We start from the raw sequence: 12,914 nt of genomic DNA on the forward strand, positions 1-12,914 counted from the left end.
CTTCCCATATCTCACAAGCACAGTCCTTCAGAGTGACTGTGAGAGAGTCCTTGAAGGCGTTTCTTGCATGAGTTCTCCATCAAATGGTCTTCTAGGGAAGTGGTATTTGGGCTATGTGTCAGCCACAGGACTTAGGCTCTCTGCAGTAGAATGTGAATGCCGGCTTCATTGCAGCTTGAGGGCTTCAGTTTCCGGGATCTTATCTTGCCAGGTTATCTTGGGTGCCTTTCTCAGACAATTCTGATGGAAGCAGCTCGATTTTCTGGCCCGATGCTGACAAACTCTCTAGGTTTCACAGGCGTACAACACTGAAGTCAGCATGGCAGCTTTGCAGAGCGTCAGTTTGGTATGTGACCTACTTCCACTTCCTTCCTACACTTTCTTTTGGAGTTTCCCAAATGCTGAGCTAGCTCCGGCAGTGTGCCCATCAACCTCATCCTCCATGTGGACATACTGGGAACACACCGCCAAAGTAAATGCACTCATCCGTAGCATTTGAAATGTCTCCATTTGCTGTACAAGTGGACAGTGTGGTGCCGCCTGGGGTAGAACGTCTACTTTCTTGGTATTGGCTGTTAGGTCAAAGCCAACACAATAGGTAGAGAACTGATGCACACTTTATTGTACCTCACCTCGGGGGCTGCACCAACTGCACAATCATCAGCTCTCCTTCCCTTTTAATGTTGGCTTGCAGCAGTGTGTCAGCTGACCTTGATGCCATTTTTTTGGTCCTATTTGAAGGCACCTAACAACATCATGGAAAACATCATGCTAAAAAAGCATGGGAACAAGCACACAGCCCTGCTTTTCTCCATCGATGACTGGAAACGCACGGGAGCATCCTTGTTTGTCCAGAACCTATGCAAGTATGTCAAGAGGAAACTTCAAGGCTGATGAACTTCTCTGGGCAACCAAACTTTGCTGTGATCCTCCCCAAGCTCTTATAACTGACAGCATCAAAGGCTTTGGGCAGGTCAATGTACCCTGTGTACAGAACTCTGTTCTACTCCTGGCATTTCCCCTGGAATCACCAGGCAGTAAACACCATGCTCTCATTCCTCAGCCCTTTCTGAAGTCACACTGGCTCTTGGGTAGATGGCCATCTTCCAGGAGGAGCAACCAATAAGGAAGACTTGGGCAAGAATCTTACCAGCAATGACAGAGAGAGCGAGAGAGTGTTCTGTGATTGTCACAGGAACAACCTATTTCCTTTTTCTCTAAAGAGATGGACAGTGGAGGTCATCTTGATCTCCTGGGGATGATGTCATTTTGCCATCTTTTGTATGAGCAGTGTGGACTTCTTGACTTGTCGATACCTGTTGGGATGCTTTGCTGTAAGAGAGGAGCCTAATGGCATTCAGTACCTCTTTTTCAGTTGGAAATTCAGCTTGAGAGGGATTTCAACTAGAGGTATGGTCATGGCTAAAGCATTGGTTGATGATGGCGTTAAGATCACTATGAATCATGGGAGAGACTCCAAAACAGGGAATATTTAGACAAAAATATATAGATTTATAGCTCTCCATGAATTTGTGATCCCCTGGAGGATGGCACCTTGAAGATAGATGGTAACCCCACTCATGTCTTCTCCTTCTGTGTGATTCTTTCCCCTTCATCCTGAAATATTTTTATGGAAAATAAATACACTGGTAGCCTTCCTCACTGAATGATGTCAGGAGATACCAAAATAGACTCTTCTGACAAAATGTAGAAATATGGTGAATATGAAGTAAACCACTGTTCTATCTTGTGACTTGATTTGAACTATAGCTGAGAGGTTTGAGTCCAGTTGGGGACCCTTTTAGGAAAAGCATTCTAAGACACGCAGGGGAAGGTAAAGGGGATGATGTTGGGACTGGAAGCCTCAGTGTATGGGTGTGTATGATTTATGGCAGAGAAATGTCTGGCCTGTAGGTAGGGGATGAAGAGAGATCAGAGCTCCAGGCAGCACTGGCTCTACCTCATTGTGTGACTTCCCAGAAGTCACTCTTCTCTAGATTGCAGTTTCATTATTTTTAAGAGGACAAACTACATGTTCTTGAAACCCCTTCTATCTCTCAGGTTCTGTGGTCCAAGGACTGGCTCTCTCTGGCTGGAGCCCATAGTTTAACACTTCTGTGGTCCAGCAAGACACTACTCCTTTGGGGAATTTCAACTCCAAACTAATGAAGTGCACGGAGAACTGACCTTGAAATTGGGACAATCCACGTCCAAGTTCTGACCGACTATGTGGTCTTGATCAAGTCAGGCCCCAGGTCCTGTGAGGACGTCCGTTGCAGAGAAGGTGCTGACTGTGCTTTTGGGTTCTCTGCAACCATGAAATCACAAATCCAGTCCTTATCCCTTCCTTATATAGGCTTGGAACAACTGGGGGCCTTGACCAGAATTCTAACCTTGAACACATTACAGTATAGTTCTTTTGCAGGCTTTAAGCCATTCATTCTTTAAGGAGTGAGGGGAGATTTATGTATTTTATAAGATCAGGAGACAGTGTAAATGGGGTCACTGATGAGTTGGGGGAGGCATTTAAGGTTTTTCTCTACTGTGCATGAACCAATGGAGAGTCCAGGGTTTTTATCTCAAAAAAGGATGGAGCGGCTCTATTTTCTCTATTTTTTGAAATATTTCCCAGTCGATACCTTGCCAACACTTTCTACTTGCAGAGAGGGGAAAAAAATAACTGTAATAAACAGGTTAAAGTTTGCTCGGCTATTGCCTGGGATTGTTTATCTACATTCCATTGTTTCTATGGTGATGACTGAAACTGAAGGCTTGTTTTAATGGCCTGTCCTGCACGGTTTGCATATTATAAAAATCAATAAAACAAAAAATAAAAAGTTCCATTATTTGGGGCCATTAAGTGGGGGGAATGGAGGAGAGCCCATTATAGTATGCCTGATCTTAGAGGAATATGCATTCTGACATGCCCAGATAAGCTGGAACCCTTTTCAAAAGAGGAGAATATTACAAAATATCCTTCTTCCAGAATGAGCTTGGAGCCAGCCTCTCTTTGTTAGAACATCAAATAATGACTGAGAATTCTTTAAAAACCAGAGCAGTTGAAAGATCATTTTCCTTTCAAATTGGAATTGTTCTGAAAGACAGGGAATTCCTGGATACAAGGGCTATTCATGTTTTTTCTTATAAGCTCATGGAAAGGATGTGTTTGAATGTATGACTGACCTCGATTTTAATTGCTCTCATTTTACAGATCCTCCCTTCTTCACACCAACAGTCCACTTTTACAAACCACCAAATTTGGTGCTAGCTAGCGCTGAACCGAATATGAAATAGCCTCGAGGATTCCGCAACCAAATGGAACTGATTATACAATGAAAAATAAACTTGAACAGGGCTCTGGGACATCATGTAATGTATTTTACTATGTTTTGCGAAGTTATATGCATTTGGAAGCAAGAAAATTTGTTTTCAAGTACAGTCCCCTTCCGTTAGAAAACCAAAACACAATGCCTGTTTTGGAAGAGAAAAAGAGCAAATAAATGAGAAGATCATTATTCAGAAACTAACCATTTGTTATTAACTATGAAATAAATCTAAAGGGGAGAGTTTGAATCAGAGCATGGCCTACCACACAAAGCGTGTGCTTAGCTTCAAAGTGGTTCTGATCTGTTTAACTATGTGGAAAGAGACATTCTGATAGCACTCAGCAGACTGTGAACCTTTTGGAGGGGACAGACAGTTCTTAAATACCTGTCATCAGTATTACATCGTAGACACACTAAGATGGAACAGAAAGATTCTCATGTCAAGCCTTCACTATTACTACAACACAAATGACTTCATCTGTGCAATTAGTGAACAGGCTGTTCCCGCTTGGGAAACAGTTCCAGAAGGAGAAGCTTATTTGGGGTTTGATTTGTCCATTTTTTCTGCTGTGAATGTTGCAACTTTAGGCCGACTCAATCTCTCAACTTAATGCTTGCTGCCAAAATGAGAAAGCTCTGCCCTTAAATGATTAAGACAAATAAAAAAGAGGGAAAAGTAAATTAAACACAGTCCTTCTATTCCCAAACTACAGATTATATCTACCTACACCTTATTATCTCTGTGGTCAAAATGTTTTAGCACTTTTACATCTGTAAAGTCAAATTAAATGGATTTCTACTTAATAAATTGGCTTTTTCCAAAGCCATATTTTGCTACTATTATCATTACCTTATTGAGCTGTTTTGGCAACTAATTTTCAAAAGCTGAAACTAATTAAATTCTTTTACTTAAAGGAAATCAAAAGCAAAGGAAAGAGAACCTTTTCTTTCTCTATCCAGTTTCTACTATCTGCAGAGAGTAGGCTGTAATTAAAGGCAGATCTTTGGAGATTTAGAATTACTATGATGGTAGCAGAAATGAGAAATATCTCCTTTAATGGTCGTGTCTTAAGCTTCTAATAAAATAAAAAGGTCACATTATTTACACATTCAAAAAAAAAAAATTAAAGAAAACCCCCACACCAGAAAATGGAGGTGTAGAGATTGCTTTCTTAATTTTTGACTCAACAGTGAGATTAAATAAGTATTCCCAAAGCCCTACTTAATAAAGGGGAAAAAAAACCCTAAAAGGAGTTTCCTGTTTTTTCATATAGGCCCTTCTTCCAATCCTAATATATCCTACATGTTGGCAGACACTGGGGACTATCAGCAAGTTATAAAAGAGATACCAGTTTCTTCCATTAGCAAGTAAAAAGTGAATGTGGTTGGTAGAACAATAGATCATGGAGTGTTCCCATTAAAAAGTTATTTATGCTGTTGTTTGACTGGTGACCTTATTATGTATTACATCCTCATCCCATTTGAGAATTTGGGGGAATGTATTTTCTAAGCAAATAATTTTCACTTAAAAAAAAAAAAAGCCATTTCATTCAATTCCAGACCTGATTTTAAAAGAGAACAAAAGCTATTATTTTATAACTAAGACACTTGTATTGTACAGTTTGTCTTCTGTCATGTTGTAAAAAGAAAGTTTAAAAAAAAAAATCAAAAATGTTCATAGATATGAATCAAAGCCAGGATGTATCAATGCTATGATGGGACTATGCAATCACGCCTGTTATCTGCTTGAGATGGAGTTTAATGAACTTGATTTCAATGTACAATCCACAATACGCAATATGTTCTTTTAAACACTGGGAGAAAGCAAACTGGGGAGATATGTGTGCCCAACCATAACTGTGTAAGACATTCGAGAAAGTGGTGTGAGAGTTCAAAGGAAGGAGGGATGGTTTCTAGTAGGGGCAGCTGGGAAGATCATTAAGTGACTTGGGTCTAAAAAGTGGATTTTCTCCAGAGTGAAAGAAATGGCAGGAATGGATACTTTCAAAGATTTGCTGGGACTTGATATCACACAAAGGCATTCTCCAGCAGAGGCAGCAGGATGGAAGACAAATGTTCCAGCACTGGCCAATTTCAGGTACTTTCCAGGTTTTTTGTTGTTAATGCTAGCTCTGGACTTAAGCCAGATATCATTAATTTGGAATATTGAAGACATGAAAATGCATTTAAAAAATGTACCTGATTCCAAAGCTGTTCAGTGGGTTACAAATTGATCAGAAATCTTATAGATGCCCGAGTTATTATCAGTGAGTTGTTGCGCATGGAACATAAGTGTTTCTCAGGACTAGGTTTGTTAAATATTTTCATTAAATGTGGGTAATTCTCCCATAAAACCTTTCCAGACTACAGAAATGAGACTCTTCCCTGAAATCAGAGCCTTCATTATCTACTTTCCTTTGACAACGAGTCAGATATCTTGCAACATTTTTTTCCCTTGTCATCCATTGTTTGATGTTTATATTATTAAACATAATTTTAAAAATTTTTGATTTTGTCTCCTATTTGGGATTCTCTGAGAACTTCCTTTTCACAGAGTAAAGCCTCAATATGTATTTGATTAATTTCAAGATGAAATTTCAGAAATGAAATCCCAGAATTTACATCAAACACAGAGGAAATCATATCTCTACTGGCTATATCCCTTTGTAGCACTTAAGAATGTGTAAGGTTACACATCGTCACCCAGTTATGAAAAGGTCAGATGCTCACATACCTACGAAGGATCAACTCATGTAAGTAGGGGTTGTTGAATCCATGAACCCTCTTTTTCTCTACTTGTCTGGAGCCACAATATATTAGGTGATGGAAAAGGAATAGTGGATTTTTTTTTTCCACCTCAACTGAGAAGGAAAAAAATGGGCTTAAGCTAAAGCATGAGGGGAATCATATTAAACACAATGCCTTTCTATTCTAAAATATTTCTGAAAGGTCATTTAACACTGGAACAAGGAAGGGATACTGGGCAACCTTCTTAGAAGCCTTCAACAGGGCATAGCATTTTACCAGAGGAGTTCTGAATATGATAATTTACCTCTAAAGGAACTTACCCACAACATAATCAAATGTTTAAAGGAACTCACCCACACTGTAATTAAATGTTTTTAGAGCCTTTCAAGTTTTTATTCTTCTTTAAATTGCCAAGATGTTCCTGGAATGGGTTATGTCACCTTGATTAATAATCACTGCATTGGCTTATATCTTGGCTTAGCCGACTGTCTCATAACAGAAATGATAAGTCCTTTCTTGTTTGTTCTTTTTTTAAGGGTCCATCTAATCAGGACAAACTTTTCAAGGAGATTTCCAAAAAAAGAACGAAAGCTTAGCAAAGAATGATCAATGTTGCCAGAAACTTTCTTACCACCTGAACAAAAAGGAGGCAAAAAACCCTCAAAAGGTGTTTAGGCAGTCCACTCCTGTTTTTAACGATTGCTTTTGGAGAAACAATTGGTTACTACAACAACACGGCATCACACAATTTTTGTTTAAGTGAGAAAGTGAAAGAGAGAAGCGAAACAGATGTTAGACTATCCTTAAGAGAATTCTGAAAATAACTTGACTCAACTTTTCATCTCAAAGGAATCAATGCGTAGTTTATAAAAGGCGAGTTTAATAAGATTATTAAAATCTACTTTTTAAATTCTTACAAAGGACTAGTATTTTAATACATAAGAATATTATGGTCAAAGTAAGCATTTCTCATTGACATAAATGAAATTATTTTTAATTTCTTAAGCAAGTCACGTTAATTAACCTTTCTTGGCATTTACTGCTTCACCTGTTAAGACAAGGAAACTGGGCGAGATGATGTCCATGTACTAAAATTATTTTTATTCTTATTTGTGAAGATTGTTTATTGCTGAAAATGTACTAATAAGATTAACCATGTAGCAAAAATATGTATTCTATCTAAATCCTATGATTTAGAGCTAAAGTGACCTCAGTAATCATCTCATCATCAGGTTCAACTCTTTCTCTTTATGAATGAGCAAACTCAGGCTCAAAGAAGTCAGCTGACTTGCCCAAGATCACAAAGACAGTAAGAAACAGAGCTGGGATTTTGAACCCATTTTACAGTAAATTGTAAGATGTGATATTTGTCAGCCAAATTTTAGTTTTCTTAGCTGTTCACTTTGAAGTGTTTAACAAGCTCTAGAGAAATACCATTAATACAAGGTCAATTTAATTTCATCCATACTTATTAGCTGCTGACTATGTGTGGACTCATTACCAAGATTTCAATGGCAAAAAAAAAAAAAAAGATGGCCTATCCAAGCTTTAAAGACTGAGGTAGCCATAGCTGTGTCACTCATTTAAGAAAAAAGAGGCTAAATAAAATTTTTTAAATGACTGCCATATTGGCAATACTGTAACATTTGCTACATTACAAAATGAAGATTTTGGAATTTCCATACCCTGTGAGCTGAACTCTTGGAGATGGAATTGGTGATTTTGAGCAAATTGCTCAGAAACAAAGTAGTTTTACTACTCAGTGCTGCCTGAGCAATGCTTCATAAGAGTACAGGGACACCATTCATCCTTTAACAGAAGCCATGTTCTACTTACAGATATGAGCAAACTCAGTGGGTTGTGTGTCAAAGGAAACATTCAGAATTTATACCATAATTACAACATACTATAAAGATATAGACTTATTTACTGTAAATGCTTGATTCATTTTTGGTAGATTTTTAAAAAATAAATTTTTAAATAGAAAAAATCTGGACATCTTAAGTATGGCTTAGCATCAAATCTTGTTTCAGCTTGAAGGAGAAATAGAACAATTCTATAAATCTAGGGTAAAACAATAAATCTAGGTCAATTCAATGATTAGGAAATAGCACCATTCAATAATGTCCTCGATTTCTCCATGTAACAAATGTTTTCAATACTTCTTAAGTTATTTCCTATTGTTCACCATTATTTACGGAGGATTATCTCTAAATTTGAGAGGCTCCTACAATATGTGCAAATTAATTGCTCTTTTTGAATAGCTACTCAGAAAGGGGTAACACAAATGCTTCACTAACTCTTTCAGAGAGGACGTTGTATAAACGGCCCACATTGACCATTACATCTGACCAGGGTAATGTATAATGACCAAGGGCTGAAAGATGCTTTCTTAGGAAGAGAACCATCTTCACAACCACCCCTTAGAGTCTCCATAGGTAATTTGGTAACTTTGAACTATATATATTTTTTGGCCAGAAAACTATTCAGTAAATGTTTTAGAAGTGAACTCATATGAATTTTCTCAGACTAAAAAGATTAGTACAAATAGTCTCAACAATTTAACCAAGTTCACTGTTTGGGTAAAACCAATTAGGAAGTATATTACTGGCTAGCAAATTCAAAGTAAATGGGTTTTTGTCTTTCAATTTACATTGCATCATTCAAATTTCAAAGCTTAGTGCTTGTATTAGCATTATGCTTTATTATAATCAGGCTATTCACTTTTTTTACTTATTCAAGTATACTGGGGTTATAGATATTTCCACATGGTAATAAGATGCACGCTGTCAAAAGTGGCTCATCTACCATGATAATAAAAATTCCTTTGCGTTTTTAAAACACAGAAATAATTTTTGGCTGTCTATGTGGCTGGTTATTAATTTTTTTATGGGTCAGAAAAAATTCAAGTTAGTTATTATAGAAAACTTTCATAAATTGAGATGATTCCTAGATATTTTTTTGACTGATGATCAGAAACCATTATGAAGAGCTGAAAAATCTTAGTCTAGTAAATATTTTGTAGGAGAGGTGATCTCTGAAAGTTGTCAGCCTCCAATATAATTGAAATGGATTTCACCTCCGGTCTAATGTATATAAGCTGTAAAAACAACCTTCTTCCTATGCAGGTATATATTATGTAGATATATAAATTCAATAAAGTCAACATGGAGTTCAGTCACTAAAAGAAGATTCACTATCTGAACTTTCTTCGGCATTTGCTTCACCTTCCCCATCAGGCACTGGAGCATCTGGCCTCCTGAAAGAGAAAAAGGGAAAAATTTTCAAAACGTTTTTTCCAGTTGAGCAAAGAACTTGCTAACTATAAATGAAATTCATCTTAAAATACAATATTTCTAGTACCAAGACTGCCAAGTCTGCCGGGCTTAATTGTGGGAGTCTCCCCCTCTACACCACAGAGCTGTCCTCTCTGGCACCTCTAGCATCTCAGGGATTAAGTGCAATTCCTCTAGAGCCCACGCATTCGACTTTCTTTCGCCAGTCCTTCCATAGTTTGCTGCTTCAGCACTTTCTGCCTCTCATTGCCATGGAGACTGGGTTGCAGACAGAGATGGGAGCTTGTAGGGGGAGCAGGCAGGGCAAGTGCTCGATGCCAGCAGGCTCCAAGTGAGGGAGAGGTACCAGAAAAGGGAAGGAAAGGAGGGATGTTCAGGAAAGATGGAGAGAGGCTGGAGAGCAAATTCAAAGAAGCCTCAAGGAGCCATGGATAACAAAGATGCTGATTACGGAAGGGAAAATAAAACCCTCAAGGCAGAGCATGGAAAAGAAAGTTCATGGGGACCCATGATATTTCCTAGGAGTGCTAGAAAGACACTGCAGAGGAGCTTCATCAGTTATGATATTTTTAAAAGGTCACTGTAACAGCAGTAAGGAGGCTTAGAGCCTGGCCTTGTGATGGCACAGTCTATCATTTTCATCAGGCCAGTAAAATTCCAAGAGCAGAGGAGAACAGGAGTGAGGGGGGTCAGCAAGAAGGGTGGAAAGGGTTTAACACACAATTACCACTTTTTAAAAGTCAAAAAGAACCCTCCCAATTTTCATTTCTTTCCTCAAAGTTTCTTCAAAATCCCTGACTTTTGGAGACTTAGTGTCTCCAGTAAATTCACCTCTTTCCTTGGGTGAGCTCACAGGAGCCTGGATTTCTTTAGAAAATCTTATCTACGCTGTACACTTCAATGCTGTATGAAGAGGTATTCTGATGGAAGTGGATATCTTCAACATAAAGAAGATCCAACTCACTTCCAGTTGATCAATGATGGACAGAAATAACTACACCCAGAGAAGGAACACTGGGAAGTGAATGTAAATTGTTAGCACTACTGTCTATCTACCCAGTTACTTATACCTTCGGAATCTAATACTTAATGTGCAACAAGAAAATGGTATTTACACACATATATTGTATCTAGGTTATATTGTAACACATGTAAAATGTATGGGATTCCCTGTCATTGGGGGGAGGGAGTAGAAGGAGGGAGGAGATAATTTGGAAAAATGATTACAAGGGATAATGTTTAAAAAAAAATTACTCATGCATATATACTGTCAAAAAAATTATAAATAAAATTAAAAAAAAAAGAAATAACTAACAACTGGTTGGGGGAAGAAAGTACAACAGGAAAAAAAAGAAGTTACATCTAGTTGTAAAATATTTTTATTTACACTTATATCTTAAATGATCTTTACTTATTGTCAAACTTTATCAATAAATATCATATAAATCTGAAAAAAAAAATCTTATCTAGATGCCCTCCTTTCTAGCAAAGGCATTCTTGAAGACCTAATTAAAATCCCACCTCCTACAGGAAGCATTTCTCAACCCCTCTTTCCTTTCTGCATGTAATTATTTCCTATTTATGCTTTAGGTAGACTCTAGCCACGTCTCCTCCTTTATGCTATAAGATTCTCCTTGAGGGCAGACAGTAGGTACTTTTTATTATTTTTTTTTTAATTTTAATAGTTTTTATTTACCAGATATATGCATGGGTAAATTTTACAACATTGACAATTGCCAAATCTTTTGTTCTAATTTTTCCTCTCCTTCCTCCCCACCCCATGGCAGGTTGACCAATACATGTAAAATATGATAGAGAATAAATTAAATACAATATATGTATACATGTCCAAACAGTTGTTTTGCTGTACAAAAAGAATCGGACTTTGAAATAGTGTACAATTACTTAGACTATATTGTAACACATGTAAAATGTATGGTATTGCCTGTCGTCGGGGGGAGGGAATAGAGGGAGGGGGGGTAATTTGGAAAAATGAATACAAGGGATAATATTATAAAATATATATATATATATATATATAATAAAAAAAAAAAAAAAAAAAAAAAAAAGAAATAGTGTACAATTAGCCTGTGAAGGAAATCCAAAATGCAGGCAGACAAAAATAGAGGGATTCTTACCCCCAACTTTTGGAGAAAAGAAGATCTTGTAAGATTTGAAGGGGCTGGAGAAGACTTGATACCAACATCTCCCTACAAATCTGGGATATTCTCTCCTGCCATTAGACAGTAGGTACTTAATAAATGTTTACTCACTGGCTGAGTGCACAATATGCCAGGTAGATATGTCAGTACGGGCTCTCCCAGAGTGCTCTCTGCTCCCCAGCCCCTGCTACTCATTCTAGGCAGCTTCTTCTCTTGTGCTGTTCACTCCATTCAATGACATCATCTTCTTCAGTTTCTTGCTGCTTTCTTCTTTTGTCCAAGATAATTTTCCTTCCTTTCTTAAGGCATTTAATGACTGGCTTATGGCATTCTCTTTGGTCCCAGCTTTTACACGTCTATTCATGACTGTCAAAAATTGAGCTGATGTTTCCCCTAACACCCTGGCCTTCCAGATCATGGGTCCCTTTAACTTCTATGGTATCTCTATATCCCTCAGCTTAATCATTAGCCCAGATTGTTCCATCTCTGTGATGTTGAACTCTGAAATTCCCCTTTCTGATGAGAAATTTCTATTTTACTGCCTCATGCCTCTGACCACCATTTGTTCTCCCTGCCACAACATTCACTCCCTTCACATCTCCCTGTTCTCTGGGTCCAGCACCTCCCATCCTGGTTTCATCTTCCTCCAACTCAGCAGCTAGTGAGTTCACTTACACACCATCTTTGAGCTTCAAATCCTTTGCCCCTTCTTCTTCTGCCTTTCACACCCGGCCAATTCTTGATCTTGGATTCCGCCAAGATGCTCTAGATATTATTGAAGGAAGTTCTGTAACTCTAAACTGGTTCCTTCATGTTAAATTCATGTTAAAATAATACCATCTGACATGACCCTCATATAGTGCTTAAGATTTGTAAAACACTTGAACAAATTTGATTTTCAGGGCAACCATCTGTGTGTGATGTTAAAAGTCACAGAATTTCAGTGCTGAAAGGAACCTTGGAGATGAGCTAGCCTAACAGGGACCTCAACAGTAATCCAGCACAGCCCCAGCAAATAGTTTTCAAGCCCAGACCTGAAGACCTAAGCCAAAAGGGAACCAGCTACCCTCATGTGACAGTCCACTTCACGCTTAGAAAGGAGCTTGTAGGAGAACAGAATCTACATGAGCCATTTTCCCAGGTTCTAATCTCCGTTCCTTTTGCACAAGATATGAGCCATCAGCTAGAATCATCCACAACTTTATGACTGGATTCTAAGGTAATATAGCAGTAGGCATATTTTCTCTCCTGGTTCTCCTTAAATGATATAGATATTTTCTTACTGATTACAATTGGAAAAAAAAAAAAAAAAAAGATAAATTCCTGGCAAAAAAGCAAAGATACTAGAATATTCCATTTTTCAATTATGGGCCACATCAAAA

General features: G+C 37.9%; 1 protein-coding gene across 4 annotated transcripts in view; it reads right to left on the reverse strand.

The window, feature by feature from the left end:
• Positions 1 to 6,934: 6,934 nt before the first annotated feature.
• WASHC3 (WASH complex subunit 3) overlaps positions 6,935 to 12,914 on the reverse strand; it is a 57,611-nt gene continuing 51,631 nt past the window's right edge. For 2 of the 4 annotated variants that reach the window (XR_012482814.1, XR_012482813.1), the window contains exons 7-8: positions 7,925 to 9,333; positions 6,935 to 7,337 (exon numbers count right to left, since the gene is read on the reverse strand). Coding sequence is in view for 2 of the 4 variants with exons in the window: in XM_074271399.1 (XP_074127500.1) it covers positions 9,249 to 9,333 (85 nt within the window). In the remaining 2 variants the exon portion in view is untranslated. Of the gene's footprint in view, positions 9,334 to 12,914 lie in introns of all 4 variants that reach the window. The other 2 variants (XM_074271399.1, XM_074271398.1) reach the window with 1 other exon arrangement.

This window comes from Sminthopsis crassicaudata, chromosome 5, assembly GCF_048593235.1.
Source record: "Sminthopsis crassicaudata isolate SCR6 chromosome 5, ASM4859323v1, whole genome shotgun sequence".
NCBI lineage: Eukaryota > Metazoa > Chordata > Mammalia > Dasyuromorphia > Dasyuridae > Sminthopsis > Sminthopsis crassicaudata.